Source organism: Coturnix japonica, chromosome 8, assembly GCF_001577835.2.
Source record: "Coturnix japonica isolate 7356 chromosome 8, Coturnix japonica 2.1, whole genome shotgun sequence".
NCBI classification, from domain to species: Eukaryota; Metazoa; Chordata; class Aves; order Galliformes; family Phasianidae; genus Coturnix; species Coturnix japonica.
Genome location: NC_029523.1, coordinates 17712428 through 17739448, shown reverse-complemented (window position 1 = coordinate 17739448; position 27021 = coordinate 17712428). Strand labels below are relative to the sequence as shown.

Below are 27021 nucleotides of genomic sequence, written 5' to 3'. Positions count from 1 at the left end.
ATGAATTCAATTAAGAGCAGAAAATCTCAGAGCACCAGAGATGGATTTCCTAACCCCCTGTGCAAGTGGATATGAAAGGGGAGGGGGTGGACATTGAGTCGGCACAGACATACAGACCTAATTGTTCCACAGATGTCTATGCAGGCCATGCAGTAAGGAGGGGGAAACAGGCTTCCAAATCCATTTCTGTATTGTGCTGTCAGGCACTGAGCCACCAGCCGGTCTTGTTCTGTTTTCCATAAAGGTCATTTTACAAATAATTAGGCTTGAGCCTTGCATTTCACTGTTAACCACCAAAAGACTGCAAGGAATAAAGATGTCAGTGCCCAAAGTGCAGCTGCTATGACTTTGTTGAGAGCAGTAGCTTCAGCGAGGAGCAGCGCCTGGAGACAGAAGAGTTAAAAATACTGAGATCCCATGAAGAGGAGTGCACTTTCTTCATCGAGGGGTCATTGCTCTGTATCGCATGGCTCTGTCATAGCATCACCTTGAGGTCAGGGTTTGCACAGAAGATACACATGGAGATCACAGCCCTTCAGACCTGCTGCCCTTCCCAGCCACACGCCAACAGCTCAGGGGTGGTTGCTCTGTGACCTCTGGTGCAGACTGATTTGCCTTCTGATGGTGCAGGGCAGAGGCTGTCCGAAGCAGCAGTCTGGATCATCTGGGTGGAATCAGCCTGTCATTAGGTGTTCCCTCGCTGGTCCTGCTCTTTGCTGCTGGGCCATGGAGTCCCAGCAGTGCCCCTCACTACCTGGGGACCGTCACCCATCCGAGGTGACAAGGCAGCTTAACAGAGCGCTGCCAGGAGACTGGGGCTGGGAATAAACGTGTTCTGTTACTCAGCCACTTCTCAGGCATCTCCAGCTCTGCTCTCACCACCATCCTCAGCTTTTATTCTTCCGGCAATACCCTCAAGCTTTGACTGCCGTTGCTATTTTAGCTGTTATAATATTACATAAGCACAAAATGTCCTTTTTGAAGGCTCCAAGTCTTGTTGCTCCAGGCCAATGTCAGTCATTCAGAATTATTATTATTTACACAAGGTCCCCTCTGCAGCAAACATTGCACAGCTGCAAGTGGCCATCTCAGTGAGCTCCCAGTGCAAAACCCCATAGAGGGCAGAGAACCGCTGCTGGGGACAGAGCTGCAGCCCTTGTTTCGTGTTGGGTGACGGCTCCTCAGTGAGAACTGGAGAATCAAACTTCAGGCTCCTACACATTTCCCTGCTGCCACATGAAATACCAGCCTGGCCCTTCAAAATGCTGATTGAGAAAGCACAGATTTTTTTGCAGTAAAACCATTTCTATTTACGGCAATCTCATATACTGCTTTGTGATCTGGGGACAGAGGAGACACTTCAGTTTTAAATTGTCTTTTCTTTACAAGCAGCTGTGCAGCTGCCTTGGAGGCTGAAAAGCAGCACCTAGAAGTGAAAACTGGGCAGCAGCTTTACTGTTTAAATATGTGGTCACTATTCCTGTAATGACTATTCTAACAGCACTGATACAGCTCACTGCTGTATGCAAGGTTGGGGAACGCAGCTTGCAAACCCCACAGTGTTTTGTAAGGTTTTTCTTACACACAGTCCTTCAGCTCATCCCCTTCATTGAACAAACAACAGCACCACAGACAGAGAAAGTGAAGGGTGGAAAAAACCCTTTCATACAGGGAAAGAGATCCACAGAGGCCACTGCCTTCACAGGAATGTCACAGGGTTAGACTTTAAGCTGAAAACACTCCTCTTTGTGCAGATGTCCCTGAAGATGTAGGCAAATGAAGAGTGAAATGTATTCAGAAAAACCCAATGGCCCACGTGAATCGGTGGCATTATTCTTTACTCCCAGTGTGCACAATGAGATGACACTACCTTTTCTCCACGCTAGGCCCACTCTCCCTTCTACACTTAAATAAACTTCTTGCACATCTTGAATCAACTTCTAGGATTTCTGCTGCTAAATTAGACAGTAAGCTCTATGGATTAGAGGAATCATATCTTCCATATGTTTCTATTCCCTTCTCTTCTCCCCACAGCACCATCAGGTCCCAAATCTAATCTCTGTTACGAGAGACTGTGGTACACACAGCCACGGACCACCTCTGGATTAGTTCTTCTCCGTAGTGGGAACAACACCCATGGCAAACACACTTGTGCTGACAGGGCAGGCTGGAAACACATCACTGACATTCCACAGATAGCCACCATGGCCTGGCAATACATGCTGTCCTTGGCTTTCCCTCTGTCCTTGCTTCTCCAATGTTTCCTGCTCCTTTGCATGCCCGGGGCTGTGGGGCAGCAGCAGGAAGGAGCCCACTCCCAGCACTGCTCCCCATCCCCATCCCTGCTCTGCAGCAGCAGCAGATAGACCTGTCAGTCCAGAAACAGGCAGCTTCTGAGGGTTGCTTTCCAGCACACTTAGTAAGATGAAAATAATAGCTTCAAGGAAAATGCATCCATTTTCCTTTACAAATCCCTGGTGTGGAAATGTTTTAACTTTTAATGAAGTCCATCTGTGCAGAAGTGCTGGCTCTGAAGGATTCACAGAGACGAGGCACTGGTGTACCCGGCTCCTTCCTCCTCCTGTTCTTTCATTGATACAGGAAGCCCTGAGCAGTGCCTGGATGCTCCTTCTATACCACCAGAATCTTCCTTTGTTATTGTGAAAAGTATGATAAAGATGCTAATGTGCTTTTCAGCTCAGCACACCCACAAAAGATTACCTGGGAGGCTCGGAAAGGGGAGGACACGATCAAAAACACACAAACCCCAAGAGTCAAAGAGACAAACAAACATTTGAACTACTAAAAAAAAAAACAAGAGTCTGTAAAGGAGAGCTGGGTACAAGCGCTCCTGAGCATTACAGAGGGTGGAAATCAGTGCTGCTGCTCAGACCTGTGTCCAACTTCCTGGGTATTTGCCACAATGAGGTCAATCATTACGAAACCACCGTGTGGTGGTGGTGCAGCAGATGCACTCTATTTCCGCTGTAATTTAGCATTAATTAATGTCCTGTCTAGTAAAGTTGCAGGCACTTCCTAAAGGCTCTACTGGATGTCACCGATCCTTCTAATGACAATGCTGTAGGACTATCATAAGAGGAAAAGACATCAAGGATTCTTTATCCCAGATGCGAGGACGGAAGGCATTTCCATTTTTTCCTTTCTTGTTAAAGAAATAAAACACCCCGTTGGCTTGACTAACTTTTTGCAGTCATTAGCTATCACAGCAACAACAGGGTGTTTCTTTGTACATTAGCTATCATAAACTGCAAGCACAAGATGTAAGCATAAATACTACCCAGGCCCCAGCACACACAGAATTTCATGTGATAGTAATTTATGGGGTATCCTGTCTTAAATATACAGCAGAGCTTTATCAGGATCACACAGGCTAGAGACTGACATTGTAAAGATTATGTGCAATAAAAAAGCTTGTTCCAGAAATTTATGTGTAAGAAAATGGTGGTTAACAGCAAGGCATATGTCTAAGAACACACTTTCTTCGGTGAACATCAGGATCCTCTCCCATTTGCCAACCACCCAAGGCCTGTGCCCAACCCAACCAGGACAGGTGAACGTTGATGAGCAGCGACTCAGGAGTAAGATTCATTACATCCCTCAGACTTACAGGACTCACTTGCTAAATAAAGAGCATTCGTCAGTAAGAAATCAGAACATTGTAAGAGGTGTTTTTCTCTATCCCTTGAAGCTGCTGTGCCTATTTTCAGCCATTCCGCCCTAGGAAACAGAGCACCGAGAATCTGAGCATGTCACAGGAAGCAAACCATCCCCAAATGCTGCAGCAGAGTGCTGGGTATCCACACAGACCTACGCAACAACAGCCAACATGGTAGACAGGATCCTTTCCCTCAGAGTGCCAAGGGACAATCCGGAATGAGTTTTAGCACAGCTTGCCTGAAAAATGAACTTGGAAGAATAGAGGGAGTTTAAAATCATCTGCAATTACATTGTGAGAGTGAAATGAATGATTCCACTGCACAGACACAGCTTCACCTTCTGAACACGTTTAACTGGATCCTTCAGTCTTCCAAAGACTCCCATAATCCAAATTAGGCTGCAAAATAGAAAAGCAGTCCCCCAGAACAAGCAAAGACAACAATGCCAGAAGCCACCCCTAGGAGCAAACACACATCATGTGAAGACTTGATCACTCGTGTCCTCTTCCCATACTAACCAATGCAATGGTTATTGTATTGTAATTTCTTGCTTCAAAACAGAGAAAGGAAGAAATGAAGATGAGGCTTTATTAGACAGTTGATTTTCTGTGTGAAAACAAAATCCGTTTCTAACTTCCTAGCAAATAATGGTCGCACCCGCACAAGAACCTTCTTTCTCTCCTTGGGAAAATCCATAACCACACTTCGCAGGGGTTCCTAACCAGCAGCTCTGGTTACACAGAGCTTCATATGAAGCAGCACTTTTTTTTCTTGCTGAAATTAACAGACGGGGTACAGTGGATTTAGCCCTTGCCTTTCTCTGGGCTAACTCAAACACCTTCTGTGTAGAAAAAGAAAGCTGGCAAGAAACCATCCTGATGTAAAAGCTAGTTTTTCTGGCGTGCTGAAAATATTTCTGAATTGGCAACATAGCATAATGATTAGAAAATCACTTTACATGAATTGCAGCTAATTTCCAGCAGGTTCCCAGTGTGAGCCATTAATACCCAGAGGCTTAATCGTTGATGCATATAAGATGGATTAGGACAACTCCAAAAAGCTGTTCAGTTTTTAAAGACACACATTCCAAAGCAGAGGCCTAAGTACCAGCTCACCTGTAGCTGGCGCATCGGAGCATGACCGGCTTTATACAACTGCACCAGAGGTTAGTTTGTACTTAAGAGGATTAAGCATCCCTCGCTCCCAATTAAAATAGCTGCGACACAAAGTTAGAGAGTTCAAGGGAGAAAGAAATTCTAAGAGGGAATGCACTCCTGTGTTGGAAGCCCCAGAACTCTTTGGGCAGGAGAGAAACCTCTTTGGGTGGAAGTTGCTCTTACCTCGAACATACAGGTTCGCCGGGGCAGAATAACGGGTTCCTGCGCTGTTGGTTGCAACACATTCATATTTGCCTTGGTCCGACTCCTCGCTGTTCTCTATTTGCAGAGCTCCTGTGCACAAACAAGATGACACAGACCATTCACGTTATGGCAAACCTGGTGACTGAACAGACAACCTCAGAAAAGGAAAGCTGTGCCTCATGCTTTTTAAGTATCTTCCTGGGTAAATATATTGTGATGTTGTCCCCTGGACCCACAGGGTACCAGCATACAGCCACAAGGTACCCAGCCTGCTGTCAGAAGCTTGTGTAATTGATTATTGTTGTGTGTGTTTCTTTTTAATGCACAAGGAACCAGCTACTGATGCATTTCCAACCACCCCAACCACTTGTTTTCATTGCTGCAATAAAGGAAGAAAACATACACATACACACATATTAATTACAGCTTGCTATAGGACTCCCGTCTAATAAGAGGACCTTTAATAAGCCTTTAATCAAAACAGCCAAGCACAAAGCCCACTAACTGTAGCTGTTTGTTTCTTATCTGATGCACACAAAGCCTAGGAAATGCTCAACAAATTGCTACCTCCTTGCAGAAGCTGGCAGAGTCCCATCTCCCCACCCCTCCTCCCAGCCAATATCCCCTTTTGAGAAGAAAACACTTTGCCTTTTGTCAGCTTTCTCTCTGCCAGTGATCTCCTTGTCCTTTCAGATTGGATTATACTTGATATAAAACGATTAGAAACTCAGTTTAAGACATCAGATAAAGACACCAACGCAATACACCTATTTTTCCAGCACGGTGCTGGCATGACAGCCACCCTCCCTTCGTCCTAGCAGCTCCTCCAGCCTTGGGCCAGGAACATTTGCTAAGCCCAGCCTTCAGGCTCCATGGTTCATGACCTGATCCTATCCCTGAAATGCCAGACACAATAGGGGCACATTAAATAATTGCAGCAATTGTCAGAGCACACACAGTAGCAACTTACATGAGGAATCCATGTAGTGGCCGTGACGGGCGATGACGTTTTGCAGATGACTGCAAAACTGGTTGCACCAAACTCTCCTACTGGGGTCCCATACACAGGCTGAAAGAGGGGGGGTGAAGAGAAGGAAAGAAGCAGGGGGCTATGACAGCAAGCTGGCATGGCAGGAGCCCACGGCCAGTGCTCTGCCTGCTTCCCCCAGGCAGCATGGCAGCAATTCTTAAAGTGCCTCCAAGTGCTCAGACTCTGCTGGTCGGGATTGCCTGAAATAAGGGAACTCTGCTCACAAGCCACATACCCGACTAAAAGAGAACATTAACCCCTTTGCTTGTAAGGATTTGAACTCATTTCTGCCTGCCACGGTTCAAAACGACCACTGAGAGCGGCACGGAGAATAGCTGGAGAAATTGCCTTCCCCTTTTTGCTGGTTCAAGCTGCAGAGGTCAAACTCAGTTTTTCATATCATCAGAACAGAAGAAAAACTAATGTGAATCAACCACTGCCACCTACATTATTTAGAAGGATAAATTGAGACTGTAGCATAAGTCTATATGTCATTGGGAAAAATGAACTTCCCTGGGTTCTGCCATATAATAAAAATGATGTACAGAGCCCTCCCTATTGTTGCATTAGTGCTGGAAATGAGGCTTCAGCTAGACAGAGAAAGCCTGTTTGCAGGAGCCTTTCCACCTACTAACAAAAGCAGCTGCCAGCTTCCCCCAGCCCTGGCGCTCTCTGGACACCCACAACCCAAAGCCTACAGAGCTCTTCTCCTGCTTAATTCGGGGAGAATGGTGAATTTCTACATGCTGCCTGTGAAAAACATCTCCAAGCAGACAGCAGCATGACAGGCGGTGGAGCAGGAGGAAGCTTCCCAGCACTGACAAGATACAGAGAATCAAGAGAATCTAGAAATGGAAAAGACCTATTAGGTTATCTTGTGCATCCCTGGGGGCCAGGGCAGCATTGCTCGCTGTTGTAAATGTACTTGTGTTCTGTCCAATCCCATTTTAAATGGGCCGAGTGATAGGTCTTTCGCCGCTTCCTCAAGGAATTCATGCCACAGCCTGGTTATGCTCCCTGTCAGGGTGATTTTCCTGGAGCTCACTGCATATTATCCCCTTCCTAATTTCCGCTCATTACTATGGGCACAAATGTGCTGCAGAGTTCATTTTCTGTGCCTGCATCGGGCTGAGCTAGTTGTACACTGCAAAACAAAACAAACTTTACAAACAAAAGGTAGATGCCATCGCCCCGACCAACAGGCTCCTCCTGGGCGAGGCTGCAGCTCTCATCCCTGGGCTGAAAGCAGCTTCAGGAGTAGGTGGCAGTGCTTGCCAAGGAAAGAGCAAGACCCCTAAGTAACTGCAGGCAGACACACCAAGCGATAGGTCCCCTTTCAGCCATCGAACACACATCACTGGTATTTATATCCTTTAAACATACGCGATCTTGTGATCACCGTGCCTCTTAAATGCCAGTTAGTCATCCTATTCTTTATCTCTAGGGACCTCAACAGCAGTGCTGGAGGGAGAAGAGCAAAACATAAAGAGGATGAAGAAAATGAAGACAGAGCTGAGTTACATGTAATTACTGCCTGTCAGCTCTGCAGCCAGAGCAGACTGCTTTCTGGAATGATACTGTAAATGTGTAACATATAACTGTCTACAAATGCTCAGGGACATCAGGCAAGGGATTCTGGCTTTGTGTTGGTATGACTTCAAACCGTGGCATGTCAGGAGACAACCCAGAGAGCAGGAAGGAAACCTCTCAACTGAACCAGAAAAGAAGCAGTTAATGTGGTAAGTCATCATTAGACAAACACAAAGAGCCCTCAGCACAGCTAACAGAACAAAGGGGAAGGATCACAGCACACTGATGGCAGACAGTGGGACTAAAGGGGTGGTTGTCTTGAAGGACAGCCTACAGCTGAGTGATGGATACAGGAGAGTACAGCGTGTCTCAGGGTACAGAGATCTCTGAACAAAGTTAAGAAGCTCAGACACGGCTGGGATCAGCAAACTGGAGACACTAAATGCATCTGAGCCTTGTGAAAAAGTCTGCAGGTGTAAAATGCTGCAGGCTGGTCTAGTCATCCCTGAGAAGGGCAACAGCTTCACCTCTCACAGAATTCAAACCTAGGCTGGACAAGACACGAGGATCCACAGACAAGGAAGAACCAAATCCTGAGCAGCTCCTGTCTCTGTAGTTTATGGAAGCTGCACCCAAAGATCTTCAACAGGGTACAGAAATCTTTGCTTTCAAGACTCACAAAGGACTGGGGATGTAGAGACCTGATTTCTATTCCTAGCCCTGCCAGCATCTCATCTTACAATCCTCTGTGCCTCTGCCAACCAGGGCTAGGCAGGCTGATTTACTTTTATTCATTACTTGGGTTTTATGCTGTGCAAGTTGCTGAATAAGGTCTTGTTCATACAGGATGTCACAGAAGACTTCTTGTCTGGTCTCCTCCAACGCTCCGGTGCCAGGTACCTTCTCATTTGCCTGACGTGCAGTCAGATAACACAGCTCTAGCAGATGTATGAGGACCATCTACCATGGGGATGCACAGAGGTGCATGGGGAGCAGCAGAGAACAGAACTGCTTATTAAAGAGCCTGTGGGGCTCTGCAGTGGTCTGCACACATCAGAGCAAAACCTCTCCCTGCAGAGCACCACCTGACCTCTGCAGCTCCCCAGCTGCAGCAGGGCCCAGCAGAAGAGGGGCAGCCATCCCTCACCGCGCTGTCACCTCACGTCAGTCTCACTCGTGGCTCAAATCTGCTCCCGATAACACATCTCAGTTTATCAGAGAGCTGCCAGCTCCTGAGGAAAACCCCTGGCTGCTCTCAAGTGCCAGGGAGCATGGTGACAAAGCATTGCTTCCTAGGGCTGAGGGCAGAATCAGGCTCTGTTGACAGACAAGCATCCCTTGTAGGTCCTTTACTCTGCGCCACTATCTCTCTGCCAGTGCCAGTCTCCTCTCCCAGCTTTTTCTTTTGCTCTTTAAACTCAGGCACAGACAGCATCCCCATTTGCAGCTCTCCGAGATACTTATCTATTCAAATATACTTGTGCTCAGGCAGAGTCATTAGCTGCAGTGACAGTGCTTAAAAGAAGCATTTAAAAAGTGCACTGCACAGAGCATGGGGAAGGCAGATCCTGATAAGGGCCACTTCTTGGCAGCGCTGGGTACTGCTGCACCACGGAGGGCTTGTCACTCTCCTCTACGTGACAAAGCAGATGGAAAAGCTCCAAGCTGCCATACAAATTGATCTCTCTGAAATCCTGCTCCATAGCTCATCAGGAGCAGAGTACAAACACCCAGAGAGCACTGCATGGAGCAGAGCCTGGCGGCTCCGGGGCTCCACTGCTCTGCATCCCTTGTGCTCTGTCCTGGCAGCAGGAGCTGTGCTGTTACTCTAATGGGGTATTTGCTCAAGGGCAATGAATGACCTTTTGACCTGGTTATAAAATTAGACATGGAATGAAAGGAGGCAGAGGAACCAGTCTGCTGTCACAGAAGCCCTTGTGATGCACGTGTTAATGAATACAGTGGTGTGTCCAGGGCCCTTACTCCTAGGCAGCTGGGAACAGGTACAACATGCCCATCCTGCATGCTAGAGCACATGGCTATCCCAAACCAACACTGCATGGTTACCCTGTAGCAGCATTCTTAGCCACCCTTTCAATCACTGCTCAGGGTCCCAATCCTTCTTTTGCTAAAAACTCCCACCCACAGAGCAACTGTCCTAACAAAATCCAGGGAGCTGCAGAGCAGAACCAGAGCCAAGGCCAGATGAGACAAGAACTGCAAGCATGAACACAGTGGGGAAAGAGACAATATGAGAGCCCTGACAGCCAAGGGACAGCAGTAGCCCTGGCTACTGACCAAGACAACCAACATTTGCTTTGGGAGCTGTGAAAAGCTGAAGGACACCAAAACCAAAGAAGAGCCACTAATAATGAAAATAAGCATTTCCTTTATTCATTTGTTGTCATTTGTAACACCAGCACCTCCCAGCTGTTACAGAAGAATGAATGCACCTCATCTCCACTAGCCATCAGCAGTGCCAATTACACAACCAAAAACACTACAGATGTACTTTTGTTGTTAGTGTTCATTATCTTCATTATACCTGAGAGGCCGGTGATAGGCAGGCAAGGGGCCTGTTCTGGATGACAATGCTGGTGAGAAATCACTCTCCTGTGCACCAGAGGCGGCTGCTGATGGCACCTGACCATCACCACCAAGCACGACACAAGCAAAAGGAGGGAGAGAACCCAGTGTGCACTGCAGCACATCGCTCTCCTTTTCAGATAGAGGAGCTTCAGGATGCTCTGATCTCTCACCAGCAGGTACAGGAGATCTCAGGGGACTCTGCATCAGAAGCAAAGCTACAGCACTGTCAAACGCACCGTATTACCTCTGTGTGTGTTTCTAAAGGGACACGAGCCAATCTGAAGCCTGACAGCCAGAAACATGGCATGACAAACCTTTCCAGCTCTATCCCACCCAGCCACCCCTCTGACACTGTCTGCTCCACAAATGTATTTTCTTGTTTTAAAATTGTTTTCGTTTTGTGTGTGTGTGAGTGTCTAAAAAAGCTCAAGCAACAGGAAAAATTCTTTCACATACCAAGTGCAATCAAATGTACAAACACACGCTCAAAAAGACAGCAGAATTCTTTTAGCTTCCTCTAATCTCTCTGGATAGCTTTACGCTCCAGCTCTCAGGATGGCACAGGAATACCAGAGCTGTATTTAGATCAGTTTGCTTGGGACTGGAAAGGTTTAGCTGCAGCTACACAGAAGTTGGTACAGGTGTTTACCTGGCTTCTCAGACAGACAGCTTCTGACACCCAAGTGAGCTGATCTAAAGTTAATTCAGACAGACCTCTGCTATGCTGACGTCTGCTGGGAAGAAATACTCTTATGTACAGGAACCTCAGTATTTCCTGTGGTGACAGCAAAGTAACAAATAAATCTGACAGCAGAGGGATAATGCCTGAGATGATGGTATTTCTTTACCTCCTCGTGTGCATGTGATCTAATGCCTGCTCAGTCCAGCACCCACCTGAAACACAACTGTACTGTGCCGTCTCACAGCCTGGGGCAGGAAAATGCAGCCAGGTTTCACACACGGTTGAGCGAGCTGAATTCCAGAGAAATGCTAGAAACGAACACCTTATTTTCTGCTTTGAAAATAAGAAGGGAGCATAACGTGCTTAAACGTGGAGCTGCTGATACCATCTGTGGGTTACCTTAAGCAGTCAGCTATTGCCTAACATGATGGGTGCCTGCCAGCTCTGTGTCTTCCTGATGAACAAATAGGGGTTTCAAGATTTAATTACTACCCGGGGCAGTCCCTGAGGGGCAAAGAGTTAAGCTACAAACTGAGACTTATGAATTATAGATGGCGGCTCCTCCCATTTCAGGGAAGCCAGAGACGTCTCGGACAGAAAGGACCAAAAAAGTGCTGCTAAGATCAAACAAGATGACTAGAAAAATCTCCTATGGTTTGGTGAGGGGTGCATGGAAGAAGTTCATAGGTCAACCCCTTACTAACCCTGTGCTGCTTCCTGCAAGTGGGTCCTCTGCTGCCACGGCTCAAAGGCCCTGGGTAGCACCCGAACCTCCCAAGGGCTCTGCACACACAGCTCCCAGAGACACAATCACAGCAGCCATTAAATCAAAGCCAATCTGCCCTCCCACCCCCAACATCGTTACCAAAAGGGTTTGTTAAGAGTCATTAGTTCACCCTTCCTTTCAGACCAAATGAATGGATTCCAAAGCATCCAACTTACCTTAATGAGGAACAAGAGTGCAGCTGGGTATAGAACATGGCAGAACAGTCACTTCTACACAGACACAACCTCACCATCACAAAAGCACTTTCATCTAATCTGTCGTTATCTTTAGAAATTCAATGACCTCCGTTTTAAATAAAAGGCATTAGGCTGACAGAAATCCTCTGGGAGAAGCCAGAGAGCAGCACGTGGCTTCTGTTTGCTCTCACAGAAATGTCATCTTTGACATTCAAACAGGACACATATATTTTAAATAATGTCAAGAACATTCTCAAAATACCTCATCAGGACTCAAACGGAGGTGGGAAGGGGGGTGTGGGGTGTGGGGAAGTTATGTTTCATGAGATGGATGGTTCTGTTTCACAGAGATGCGCTCAGTTCCCAAGCAGGACGTATGGAGCATCCACGCGGTTCTGGTGCTGAGTCACTTAATGTCATCAGACAGGGCGAGAGCGTGGGGAGGCCCCGGGACGGCCGCGCTGCACGCGGGCTGGGAGCAGGGAGCGCTCAGCTACTTAGCATTCCATCTGTCATTTCGTTTTAGGATTTGCAATAGGAACAGGAGATGAAGAAATAGTTTAAGGAGATTGTAACATCACAGCTGTCAATCGTGAGCGTTCCAAAGGGAGGAATGACAGATATGCAAGCCCATTCAAAGCAAAATAAGGTTTGCAGTCTTTTTCCCTGACCCAGATTTACTACAGAGGCAACTTAATGCAAATACGCATCAAACGGCAATTCACATTTGCTCTAAAATCACTTAACGGGAGCTGAAAACATTAACCCCCAGCAACAGAACCAGTTCCAGAGAGTCAGATTATTAACTTCCAGCGGTGATTCGGGGAAAAGGGGGAGGAGAGGAGAAAAGGGGAGAACTGCACAAATGGGGTTGCATCAGTTTGTAGGTGGTAGTCACTCTGTCGAGAAATCCAGGGGTCAGTCAACAGGGGTAACCAAACTCACAAGAGAACTCGGGAGGGCCTCAGCACGTAGCACTGATTAACACGCTAAAGTTAATCTGAAGGGACAGCTTTGAGTGTTTAGCCTAGAAAAGACAACACTCCAATTGGAAAGTCATTACTGGTGCACACAGGCTTTGAAAACTAGCCAGGGACCATGCACACTGGGCTGTCAAACCATAGGTGGGTTTAATTAATGGAGGCTTAAAGCAGCCAGATGCGTTTCCGATTCTTCTATTTAACCAAATTTTTGCGCTACAAAGCACCGCTGGCATTTCCGTTCTGAAGGGGAGGTTTGGGGCAGCGCTTCCCCACTCTGCTGCCACACTTGGAAGGCAAATATGGGCAATGCAAACAACATCCCAGAGCCAGATTTGCTCAAACTTTCAACAACTGATCTCCATCTGATTACAGCTTCTTGCCTGTCAGCAGTAGCAGCAGAAGGGAGTTTGTTCTCTTGTGAAAATGTTACCTACTTACACCAAAGCAATTCATCTAACACAGCTCCCACCCACTAGACAGGAACCCCAGAGGCCACGACTGCACAGGGAGCTCAGAGCCTTGCAGGAGCTGCAGGAGATGCCAACCCTCCCGTGGCGGAGACCTGGGAGCATTTTCCAGTTTGCAAACTTTCCGTTGAATAACCCCCTTTCAACAGTGCAAAACCGCAATGGATGAGTCTACGAGAAGTCACGCTAAAAAGCAACCAAAATAAACACACTAGTGGGAGAGTGCGGATGAGCGAGAGCGCTGGCGGAGTTAGGGCTGAGAGTAAAGCTGGAGATGAGCAACACTGGAGGAGAAGGGACAAGGCAGACAGGAGATGGAGTGACGTGACAACTGGAGGCACATTTCAGCATTCTTACCTCTGATCGGTGTACCACCTGGTGAGGTAATTTGAATGCAAATAAGATTAGAGAGAAGCATTAGTACAAAGAGGAAAGGAAGAAAATCATAACTAAAAAAGCAGAAAGTTTTTTTTTTTTTTTTTTTCCAAGCTAGAATTTGTATTAGCGCGATAGGAATAAACAAAAAAAAGAAACTGATGTGCAGTAAAAGTCAGAGTGACACTCTCGGGGGGTTAGTAAAGCTCACTGCTTACAGGAGTGCAGCACCCAGCCTCGCATCTCACCACTGCTGCCACTGGGGACATGGTGTGGGCTGAGCTGCCACTGCCGGCTGGCCTCACCGCTGGCATTCACCCCACCAGTGCTCAAGCAGTTGAGATGGAGGACACATTGGGAGGATGGTGCGGTGCCCCTTCATTCCTTACAGAACAAGGAGTGCGTGGCCTGGGGCTGTGTGACCGCGAGTGCTGGGCAGCAGAGGGTGGCAAGCGCATGGTGGCGGGCACTAGGTGCAGTTTCGCTATGTTAGAATGACCAGTGGGACAAAATCTGCTTGCTTAAAGAAATTAAACTTGGGGGAGAGTGTAACAAATCAGTTTTGAGCTATTCTCTGCATTTGCCTAAACCTTGCATTGGGTCCCCTGCGGCAAAGAAATCGGTGTCGTGCAGAATTAACTTTACACAGGGAAGTATTGCTAAACGAAGTGGTTTCTGCTAACGTAACAACGGCATGCTAGCCAGATCTCTGTTGTTCCTGCCTGATTTGGATGTTAGCTGGAGGAAGGAATCCCACCCTCTTTATAAGGCATCGGAGATAATTTTACATGCTGTAATGAAGAGTATCTTATAAGGAGGGCTTCTCTGGGACTGAGGTTCAGTTATCCTATTGCGGTGATCTATAAAGGTTCATTTCTGAGGTCAACGTGTTTAGCAAGTGGTAGACCCACCGGTCAGTGTCTTGAGTTCAGTGCACAATCAGTAATGATGCATGATTCACAGGGAGATGCTCCAGCTGGGCAAATTGGCAGGGAACCCTCCTACTCCCCACTTTTGTCCCCTTGGTCTTATTTTGCACATATGGAGGCTGTTAGTATAAGGGTGAGATTCATGCAGATTGAATCCATAGGCAGTTCATGGTATGTGTTGGTTTTATGCAGATTTGTAAGATCTGAATACCAAGCACTTACCAAAGAAAACTGAGGAGTTTAAACAGACAGAAAAACAGGGTTAAACAGGACACAGTGTGTCAGATCATGTTCAGTGTACTGATTAATAAATACCAGAATGCATACAAGAGTGTCGTGTATCTCAGATTTACAGCTCATTCCATTATCCACAACAATGATCACCCAATGGGAAAGAAAGACAGAAAAGAAATTCTGTAAATACAAAGAAGCATATTTTAAGCATGTTTAACTCGCCTCTTAAAAAGTAATTACAATATTTATACTTATTCTCTGTCTTTCCTAACTACCCTTCCTTTAGGCAGAGTCTTTTCTCAAAGCAGGAGCAGCAATTGCAACTACTCATTTTAGCATTTTCCACTGCCAAGATGACATTACCCCATCTTAACTTTATGTCTAGTTATATTTTCTGACGCATTGTATCCACACATGACTGAAGCATCAGAAAAGATCCTGCAGTCAGTGAAGCTGTGGGTAATCTCTCCCTTACAATAATAAATCTGCTGCTTATTTATCTATCTTAGTAACTACCATTGCCCTTGACTGAATACTTATAGCCAGGGATACTCGCATAGAAAAAAGCACAGCCATGGAAAATGGCATTATTTCTGTTTGCCTGTTTGGAAAGTTTGCCAAGGGTTATTTTTGTTCTGTTTGGTCTAGGGCCTCCCTCCACCTCCTCCCATCACTCTCAAAATTAAGAAAAGCATCACCACAGTGTGTCACTTCCCACGGGAACTGTGCAATGACTTTAAGCGTGAGCCCAAGGGGCAGAAAGCAGGACTTCCTTCTCTCTCATCTGTCTGAAATGGGGTTTGTTGTTCTCTTCTAGAACTGAAAAGATTTGCAGCAAATCTTCAGATCTACTCCCTGCAGAGGCTAAACCCTTCCTCTAATATGCAATTGTCTACACAGAGCTTTAGGAGAAACTGCATACTTGAAGCAGATTCCCTAACATGCAAGTGTGACCAGCTCATTTTTCCTGCATTAAGTCCCAGTCCTCCCGGTCTCTGAATGTAAGCCAATCCTTGTGGGAGCAGCTGAGAGGCACACCGTATTTGGCACAGTTTGTTCTGGGTCTCTCTCACCTTTGCAAAGTTAAGACACTCAGTCTTTGTGCAGAGGACACTGTTAGGGGGAGTGAACAAGGCTTTCCTGCTGGTTTATAAACTTCCTCTTCTAGAAGGAATCAAAGTTCCCGTTCTCCCTTTGCATCATATGACAACCCATCTCTGACTACCCTCCTTTCAGGGTGTCTCTCAAAAGGACCGGGTCACAGCACGTAGGCCACAGAGTGCCTGCCAAGTCTGTCAAGTGACAGAGATGCCATCACATGAACCATTATTGAAGCTGTCTTATGCCCTGTGATCACGAGGCTACTTCATACAAAGGGCACCTCAAGATCAACCTTTAAACCCCAGGGTGGTTTAAGGGCGTATGGGGTAACACCTCATACAATCACTTCAGCAGGAATAAATGCTGACCCTTATGTCCTCCGTGCACTGGAAGCGTGCAGCCAAGCAGCCAAAGGAAGGCAAAACATAGGACCATGTTGGAAAATTCCCAGTATTTGTATCAGAGTTTTTGTTGGAGAAAGGACTTTGCTTTGCTGACACCAACTCTTCCTAGACCTATTAACAAACCGTTTCATTATAGGAAACTATTTTATCCCTATAAAAAAATATCAAAGCAATGTCAAAGAAAGAAATCAAAGCTCTGGCTGGCTGCAACTAGGCATTAGGGTAACGCAAACTTGAATCTCAATTGCAATGGGAAGACTGCATGAATCATACTGCTGCTGTGTGGGCCTCAGACTGCAAGACCCACAAGTACAGTACAGTTTCTTCAGGCGCATAAAACTTCAGTTATCAATTGGTTGGCCGTGATATTGTTTCAACCTTTATCCAGTAACTCCATTCTTTGAGTGAGCATCCATCCCTGTGTGATTTTCCTAATCTTTTTTTGGATAATAATACCCAATCTCCATTCTTTTGGGCTATTCTTATTGTCTCAAGTTGTTGCTTATCTCTTGTTTGGACTTTAAGTTGTATCTTACTAGGAGCTGAATGCCTTTTGCTGGGGCCTTAATGCTGTCTATTAGCAGTGAAGCAGGACAGAGCAATCACCATCCACGCTGACGTTACACAGGCACCACTTCTTCTTGCAAGTTTGCTGTGTATGTTGGGTATGTTTTTGGTTTCCATGTAAGTAGTTCTTCTACCCATGGGACCAAGACTAAAATGAAAATGCTTGCTGGAAACTGCGAGAATAAATGCAGTGAGATGACCTGGTGAGCAGCTTCCCACTGCTTCTTCGTTAGAGGCACCCACACTTTCCCACACAGTGAATGAAGTCACCTGCAGAGCCCTCTCTGATACTTCACTGGCAGTTAATTGCCTGGAAGCCGCACTAGGGTCTAGAGCACGGTTCTGTAACTCAGTTAATTGACGGTGATTAAAAAAGAATGATGCTTGTTGTAACATCAAGTTTTCTAATAGATGCAAGATGGCAATGCTCCCTGAATTTCCGTGCATTGCAAAGATATCTGTTCGTTGACGGTCAGGATATTTATTTATTCTAATTTGACATTCTGTTCAGAAGCTTTCTGAAGAATGAGGTGGAAGAACAATTCCAGTACGAAACTCACTGGAAGTATTCAAGAGTTTTGTGAGTGTGAATACCACCAGAGCTGCTTTGAAGACTTTAGGAGCTCATGATCCAAGAATCCTTATGGAATAGCTGTAAAGCATCAGTACAATCTGATCAGTACAATCTGATCTATATTGAGACAGTTTTTGCCACATCATGAAGTAATTTTAAAACATGGTTGGAGATGCAGCACTGACCCGCTTGGGCCAGAACCCTCATATGGGTATCTTTTGCTACGACAGTCTCATGACTGTTTTAAAATCAGCTCAGCCAAACAGGTTTAAAAGGAACTGGTGTGCTGGGGAGGTTTCCCAGCTCAGACAGAGCTGGCTTCAGATTCTGTCAGTGACTGAGGAGCAATGACCAAAGCTATGCACCCCTGGTGAGAACAGGGAGTTGTTCTGAGTCACTGCATTTGCAGAAAAGCAGCTTCTCAACACGAGGCGGGGAGTACTAACAGATGAGCAAGGGAGAATTTTGCTACAACCAGCATGAGTCAGAGACCTTGCCTTTGCCTTGATCTGTGATAACAGAGATGAAAATCTGTGTTTATTTGTGTTCTCATCTCTAGAGCAATTACCTCAACACGTACTGGCAAAACAACCCAAGAGCTGGACTCAGAATGTATCAAGCATTATTCTGGAGGAAAGACCTATGTACTGGGCTGGGGGGGAGGAAGAGGAAAAAGCCTTCTAAATATGAAGAGTTACGTTAACTCCCAGGAGGCTTAATAAGAAAAAATGCATATACAGATGCAATTAGGAAATGAGGACGTCAGGGCACAGGGCAGACGTAAGTTGCATATTTGCTACTGACAGACACCATTATTCTAGGGTCCAAAGAGCCTAAGATGACAGGCTGGTTGCCTTAAACCTCAGACTATAGTACCTTGACATGAGACAAACACACCTCTAGAAAGTGATGTTCAGAGCCCACTTGGGCACATGATCTGACTGCATGTGAGTTCAAAGATGGGCCTGAAGCCCCCAGAACACTGCATGCCCACATAGCTTTGAGCCTCAGGAGACAGCACCTCTCCCAAGCATGTGTTTCTTTAGCTGTTTATTCCACACAAGAAGCTTAAAGAAAAATCATTCCTCAACTCTGAGTTAGACTCTATAGCAGCTGTGACCATTATGACCTATATTCAGGACAACTGAATAATAACAGGTTATGTACTGGATGAAGGTCAGACAGCCTATATATGCAATACTGAGCTGACACTGTGCTGTGACTATTTTAACTATATTACAACCGTCTAAGTTTTATTGGGTTTTAATTAAATGAAATTAAATGAGCGTATATTTAGATTGAGACAGTATAAACTGACATTCCTGCAGATATGCCAGGCTGGCTGTAAGATATGATCTTAATGGAGCAGAGACTTTGCAAACTATTAAACTCTCTCATATAATGAGGTATCTATTTAAATTCTTTTCTTTGAAAAATAATTCTGCCCCACTATGGTGTAGAGCTGGAAAGCTCAATTAGCATCCTGCAGAATGCATCAGAGACTGCCCGACCCATCACGCTTCTCATGCAGAGAGACTGCTGCCACGTAAGGGGGGCCCAGGAACTTCAAGGGGCAGCCCCTACTTTGTATTGGCCAGAAACACAGGAAGGAGCCACAGATGATAGCAGGGGTCGAAGCTCTGGGACATGAGAAGTGGTAAACTTCTCACTCCCCACTCACACTGTGTTGGAGTCAGAGCCCTGGTGAATCCTGGTATCTAATCATCAGCTTCACTCATACCTAGAATTCTCTTGCACTGAACTGTGGAAACCTCCCTTACTACATTAGAGAGCTAATCAATTCCTTTTGCAAGTCTGAGAATGTGTGCTGCTCATTGATTTCTAAAAGGTTCCCTTGACACATCCCTTGGTAATTACTGTGTCTTCAGCAAGCAGCCAGCTCTAGAGTTTGAATCCCAGGTGAAATATTCAATTGAGACGTTGCTGAAGAAGAGCGAATAGGAAGCAAAACTTGGACACAGTGACAGAGTTTACTGGTTTGTTTTCAAACTTTCAATCTCACTAAACTTGTGAAGCAGTTGGTAGAGAGGCAGCCAAGTGCTTGTGAAAAGGAGGCAGGAGAACATACAGCAAGTGCATCAGGAGCTGCCTTGCTGCTCATTTATGGTAATTTCTGATGCTGATTTAGTCAGCTATGAAGTGAAACACATCCATGTGTACTTTTCTATTGCTGCTTCCTAAAGCTTCTCAGAATAATTAACAAGTGTGATATTTTCTTTCAGCGCAAACAGATCAAGATTAAACCATGTTGTGGGGGAGACAAGCTAAAGGTCACTGGGAAATTTCATAAGCCATAAATGCATTAGTATAATTAGCGCTCACTGGTACATCAAGGTGGGATCAGGAGTGTCAGGCTGGGTTCTATTTTTGATGAGAGTGATGTCTCATTACCCACTCCCCCAAGTAAAATCCTACTTCTTATTATCCAAGCATCATCAGATTTATGCAGAGGACTCCTGCTATGGGGAAATGTGTCAAGACATTCACCTTGCTAGGAGGAATATAGTGTTGCCCTGGCAGCAGCACTCATAACAAATGGTTTTTGAGTGCCCAGAGACACATCACGGCCAGGCAAGACATTCTGTCTCTTATTTAAGCACAAGACCTTTCCAGAATGAAGCCAATTCAGCTCTGGTCCTTCTGCACTTTCAGCAGGATACCATGGACTTTTTTTCCCCAGGCTAAAGCTGCTATATAGTGATGTTATGCATTGTTAAATGTCCCCTGCAATTCACGCCAGGGAGCTGCTTTCCATCAAGTGAACAGAGCGATGTTTTATTTTCTTTAATTCTCTAATGGGCTTTACAGTCTTGAGAGACTGAACAGTGCAGTGGAAAAAAAAAGAGTTTCTCACTAAAATGAGCGTATTCCAAACAACCCACAAGAACTAAATGTCTGTATTTCTAAAGCTAGTATTCAGCTTATCAAATGACAAACAAGAAATTGTATATTTCAGAACTGCATCCACCTTCCTCTGAAATCCATTGGACTGCTGCTTCTTAGATTTTTCCTTATTCTTGTAGTGTCACATAGCAAGAGTGATAAAGATCTCAACAGCAAGCAGAGCATTGTCTTGCAGAGTCTCTGTAAGGAGTGAAGTAGTACATGACCACTGATTGTAAAACTTCAACCAGCATCTCATTATACTGATCTGAACTGTGCAAGGGTTGCTGAGACCTGCTGAGCTGGCAGCAAAATGACTGAGTCTAGCAAGGATTTGTGGCAATGTCAACTTGGTCTACAGAAGAAGGAATCTGGCTGATGCCCCAAAAGGAATGTCCGTGCCTGTCTCTTATAACAAGCCATGATATCCTGGCAGACAGGATCAGCTCCAAAACCCGGTCTTATGTTGTAACAAAAACAACCTCAAATCAAATTGACATTTGAGTCTAGAGTCATATTCAGCATCACAAGGAAAAATAATAGCATCAAGAGAAAAAGCAGGAAAAGCATAGTTGTTGAGATGCTTACTTGCTTTGCTATCTTACCCGAGCGGAGCTGCTTGATTCTCCCATTGCTAGTTGCAGTGTCAACGGGCAGGAAGTCCTTAAACCAGGTGATTTCTGGGTCTGGGTTCCCACTGGCTGCACAGAGCATCGTGGCTGTTCGTGTCCGCTCCACCACCTTCAGCTGGGGACCCATATCAATGGTTGGGAAGCCAGCTGGGAGGTGGTCTTCTGCAAGAAGAAGAAAAGGCAAACAAGGTTAAACAGAAATGCTCCGGCATAGCAATGGGATGTACTTGTAGTGACAGCGCTACCATTGCACAGCATCTGTGCCCCTGCTGGAAAACAGCAGCTAGACTTCCCTACTGAGAAGGTTTTCAAGCCCTTAAAGCACATTAGGCTCCATAATGAGCATTCATTATACCAATAGAAGCTTCCACTAAATTTAACTCCGTTTAAATCAATTGCCTTGGGAAACGTCTATAATTTTCATTGATACGTAAGCTCATCTATTGTTGTTAATAATTCCGTAAAAGCAGGTATTTGCCTTTCTGTGGGAGGACCGAGTTGAACATAACAGACAAACGCAATGCCAAATAGTTTGAGGCATCTTGAAAAGCAACAGCTAAACAATAAAACCCCTTAGAATGGTCCAGAGAGGCCCATTTTCTCTCTTTTTTTTTCTAATAGGAACATTCTGTCACACTAGTAGGATAGACTGTAAATCTCTTCCTCGTGCCCTCAAATCTGATTCAGAAGGCTTTTAGAAACTAATGAATGTTAAGCTAATGAACCACGCTCTGCTCCAAAGCCTCCCTGCCAAGGCTGCACCGTGGCAAGCTCCTGGTGCATTTTGAGGGCTGCAGACAACAACAGAGATGTGTGACAAATGGCCAGTGCACACTCTGGCATGTCTGACAGAAATACCATAAAATGAAGCACCGCCGTAACTGCTACACCATTCATACAGCAGGTATGAAAACAGTTAATTGGGTTTGCTGCTGCAGAGCACACTCAGGTAAGGCTGGGTTGAATACATTAGGCAGCCTTCGCTGATAAGCCAAGGCATGCTCCAACATCCTTGTTCAATAGCAGCTGCAGAACTGAGCTCATTTACTCATTCAGTACCGAGATGTACTGTACTCTGTTAAGCCTGAACTGCAATCAAAAGGACATACTTTCACAGAAAAAAAAAAAGAACTTGAAGAACATTAAGAAGCTTTTAAAGCACCAGAAACTCAATTATTTTCAGTATGTTTCTTCTTTTTCCTATTTTAAGGGAACTTAGGTAAGCTTGTTCTTTTGCAAATCCAATTCTGCCAGGCTCCCAGCTCATTGCAGTGTTTAAACAAACAAGATCTCAGCATTTTCCAAAGTCCCACAAGAGCCTGAGAGTGCTGCAGTCCAATTTCTCCTGCTACCATCACACACGTGGACCCACTCACTCCTCCTACCTGCTCTACCACCCCAGCAGTACAAACACAGCTTCCTCTTAGCTAATTTCACCCTAAGACTTCAGAAGAATTCCCAAGACCCTTGACTTGCTTGCACACCAAGACTGCAGCAGAAAGCAACATCTGCTGTAAACAAAACATCACCCCAGAATGTTTTCTTTCTGCGTGGTTGAGAGTGACAATGAGACATCGAGGTTTTCTAAAGGTAAAAAGGGGAAAAAAAGGCTCCTGATGCTTATTTGGAGCACAAACCATATTTTATCTCTCCAACAGGCCTCCCCAGGAACCTCTGTCATCATGAGCATACATAAAAGGAATATTTTTGTTATTATTATTATCATTATTGTTAAATGAAAGTTACCAATATAAACTAGTTCTTTTTCTTCTTCTTGTTGTTGTTTTTAATTTGCCCTGCATTGATTTTCAAAGACAAAAGGCACGTAGAGCTTAGCTGAAATGATACCAGAGCTAGCATTCAATAACAAGCAACAGAAGCACTCGATACCGAGCAATCACAATGCACGCTCCTACAGGGCTGAAAAGAGACAAAAAGAAGGGCACACACAGAAGCATGTTCTGGTACGGCCTGGAAAGCAAAGGAAGATATGTAAGAGAAGTAAAGAGTGACATTCCTTTGGATCAAGGCCATGTTTGCCTTAAGTGCAGCACCTCGCTATTTATGACATTGGGAGCAGATGTTTATTCTGGGGAGGCTGAAACCCTGAAGTGATCTAATCTAATCGCCATGCTTCGTATTTGCAGTGCTGATTTGTTCAAGATTTTACATGGAATGCACTAAACTAAGTCTCACCTCGTTAACTTTGTCCAAAGTCCGTGCAGAGGGTTAGCAAACAGCTACGGCAAATCTACAGCCGGTATTTGTGCAAAAAATCTTTTCCCATCTGCACTGATCCTTTGTCCACAGAAACGAGAGAGGGCAGAAAATCCTTCCCAGCATCTGATCCTTGGGAAGTGGCCTGACAGCAACACTGCAGCTTCGCTCAGAATGAGCCACAGACCAGCAGCAATGCATGAAAGACGTCCCCACATCTCAACACTACAGGTGGCAATAGGAGCTCAGAACTGCTCCTGCCATGCCTTCCCCTCCAGCAAAAGTCTAATGTAGGGCTAATTACGAGGCTCAGTCATGCCTCGGCTCCTCTCAGCCCTCACTAGCTGTGCTGACTTGTCTGCACACCGAGCCCGTCAGTAATAGCTATCCTCCTGTTCACGTCAGTATGTGGGCAATCTTATTGCAGAAAATGCATTTGCCAGCACTTGGCTTTATTCAAGGACAGCTATATGCTTTGAATACACATTAAAACAGGCTACGAACTTACTTTCAAATGCAGATTATCTAGACAGCAGTTCCTCTTTCTGGGATTCAGATACTGTCAGAAGGGATGTATCTCAGGTAGGCATTAGGTTAGAGCAAGCAAAATCCAGGCACAAGCAGGAGTTTTTCAGGCACTGCAAGCTCTAATTCCCTCCTTAAGAGCACAACAGCAGAAGCAGGAATGACAGAGAGGAAAACAAGAAGAGAAGAGAGGGAGACGACAAGAAAGAAACGAGCAGATTTTGCAATTTCAAAGTGAAACTTGGAAAAGGCACAGCCAGGCTGAGGTCTTGCTAGCAGCAGTCACCAAGGAGCCAGGAATGTCCCTCTGGCATCCAGCGTGACAGCATGTGCAGAGGGTATCTCATGCTCACTCGACAGCTCGCCTTGCTAATCTCCTTGCCGAGGTGACAGAAATCTAACCTCTGGCTCTCACAGCTCTTTTGTGCCACAGATTTCCCATCTTTAAGGGGGAAGAGAAGGTAAGAAACCTTTCCCACAGCCCCAAACTGCAGCTGAAGTCTCCATTACAGATGCCATGATTACGTAGCTCGTTTACGGGCTCACCAGATAAACACCTTTCTCGAGGCTGCTGCTGGGAGACACAACCATCAGGGCCTCCCAATTTCCCATATCATTCCAACCATCAGCTGAGGATAAGGACACTGAGGCAACTGAAATGTCTTTTGAGAAGCATCGATCAGCCACAGAGCGGAATGTTGCAGCAGCTGCTTACAGGACAGGCCTACGGGAAAGCCAGTGAGCACAGCTGTTGGTAGCTGAATCCTGCAGGATTACCCCCAGGATCTTGCTCAAAACTTGTGATTTCTAAGAGAAGAGGAAAACTGGGTATGAGGCTCCTACTAGTGCAAACCCTGTTTGGCACTTGTTGGTCTTGCATCCATGCAGGTGTGTTTTGGAGGCCATACTGTGACTTAGCACCTGCAAAATCTTTCCCCCCTACCACTGTGAATTTCCTTTGTGCCAACATAATTCTCAGAAATGGTGTTTTAGAAAAGATAGTGAAAACTGTAAACACATTTATGGGTGTTATTTGTCATATTCCTCTTTGTACAAAAGCCAGGCATGCTTAGTATCATAAGTCCAATTGTTCAGACTGCTGAAGGAGAGGAAAAAAATGATACCCAATATAATTTGGAAGCAGCAAAAAGCAACTTTTCTATACGTTATAGCTACAGCTGTAAGGTGAATTCTCTTACAATCTATCAAAAGCCATTGTCCCATTGGAAGGGGTGTTTTCAACTCATTTCTGGTGAGATATTGGGCCCTACCTGCTCACAGGGCTGGAAATTGCTTTTCTAGCCTACTGGCTTCTGCCAGTTAGTGCCAGCTGAGGAACTTCCAGACAAACATTGGTTTTAGGGTAGGAATAATTAAAATGTAACACAGCTTTGTCTTCTATTCTGCCAGCTCCCAGAAGCCAGGCAGAAACTTGGGACAAGGCAGGAAATGGATTGAGGGCAGAGAGAGATCTCTGATAAATGCATTTGACTGCAGTCAGCACTGCACAGGAGCAGGATGTGCAGGATGCACGTACCAAAGGTCATTCCCCTTCTTCTCTACCCGTGTTTGATGGGCCAGGTTGGGATCTCGCCCCATTACAGTCATCAGTGCTGAAGCAGTCCTCCTGAGGCAGGGGTCTGAAGCAATGGAACATGGGATGCTGGAGGGGTTTGCAGAGGTAACCTTTGCCTACTGATGGACTCACAACTGATGGATCAGTGGAATTACTTTACACATTTCACAAGATTCCAAAACTCCCCCTGATTCACTAAAACACATCGGCAAATGGAAAATTATCAGTGCAGGAAAGATAGCCTGGGTAGTCGGCAATATTAACTAATGAAAGATGCAAGCCAGTAAGATTGTAAGCACTCCACAATCCAGGACATCTGTTTGCTGAATAAACAGCCCTAATTCCTTCAGCACAGGTTACACAGTGCAGCTATTCAATTACCACAAGACAATCAAAAGCACTGGAGCAATCCAGCCGCCCAGAAGAATGGCATCATTTTACATGATAAGAAAACCCTGACACGGCGCTGCTCAGCTTCAACTGATGCTGCACAAAGAGCAATTTATCAGCCATTTTGAGGTGACACTCTTCCTGCGTCCCCATTCTTACAGAAACCCCTAAAGAAGCACATCTATAGCATTATCCAAATCTGTGGCCTCCAAAGGCTGCTTGGTGCTGGGCTATGGCCCGACAAGGAGAGGGAAGGAGTGCGTGCTACAGCAGCAGCCAAGTCTCACGCAGGCTAATTAATGCCCTGTTGACACCGGCACCGCCTTGTAATTGCCTGAGGAAAAGGTGGGGCAGCGAAACCAACCTGTTTCAAAGGCAGCAAAGTTAATTGCTGGGTTAGCAAGTATAAAACAGTTTCAGGCAGGCAGAAAACACAAACAGTCATCAATCGATGACAAGGCTCTTAGTGACAAATCTGCCGGGCTTGTATGACATCACGCCAACGTGATGCGCTGAGGCTGCCTGCTGAAAACAGGAGAAGGGTGCAGATGAATGGGTGGGTGTGGAAATGAGCTCCAGAAGGACTTCTCTATGTCACGGTGTAACCACATGAATTACTGCACAAGAGCTTACTGTAAACAAAGTATTTGCTATCTCTCAGAAAGATCACAGCAGCAGCAGCAGCAAAAACAGTTCACAAAAGAAAGAATCTGAGTCAGTCCAAAACAAAGAAAGTACTGTAAGGAAAATTCAAGAAAATACAAGACTAGACACGGCAGAAGGGGATAAACTCTCAGGCTGACTGCTGCCTGGGGGGCTCACAGCGTGGGAGCTGCTGGACCTGCTTAGCCTGGAGGTTACGAGCCCATAAAACACCCATTGGGGACAACACTAAGCTTCGCTGCCAGAAGGGCACTGCTCACGCCATCCCTTTGTGGCAAGATGGCAGGGCAGGATGCTACTCCTGAGAGACTGTGAGGGCAGCACAGCGAACCCCTCGCACTCCTCTGATGCAGGGTCTCCACCAGCACTGAGACAGCTGAGTCCAGACACAGCTTCCATTGCAAAGAGGCAGTTCCTCTCCACAGATAACAACCTGTGACCTGTGCTTGGCAGAGGGCACACACAGCTGATTAACACAGCTGCTGAAGCTGACTCAGAGCAGACCAGAAGCAAGCACTCGGTCACATCCTTGGGCAAATTAAAGGTTTGCACCTACAACCCTCTGTTTCAGTCTGTAGTTTAGGGATCTTCCTAACAAATAATAACTTCTGCTCAGGATGTCTTAGGTGTGGAATTTGCTATCAGCCA

At 45.7% G+C, this 27021-nt stretch overlaps 1 protein-coding gene across 8 annotated transcripts in view; it reads right to left on the bottom strand.

Moving 5' to 3' along the window:
• Positions 1–27021, bottom strand: part of PTPRF (protein tyrosine phosphatase receptor type F) — a 332284-nt gene that overhangs the window by 71327 nt on the left and 233936 nt on the right. For 7 of the 8 annotated variants that reach the window (XM_032446277.1, XM_032446280.1, XM_032446281.1 and 4 more), the window contains exons 6-8: positions 20976–21164; positions 13640–13657; positions 5018–5128 (exon numbers count right to left, since the gene is read on the bottom strand). In XM_032446277.1, coding sequence (XP_032302168.1) covers positions 5018–5128; positions 13640–13657; positions 20976–21164 — 318 coding nt within the window. The remainder of the gene's footprint in view (positions 1–5017; positions 5129–13639; positions 13658–20975; positions 21165–27021) is intronic. The other variant, XM_015870121.2, reaches the window with a different exon arrangement.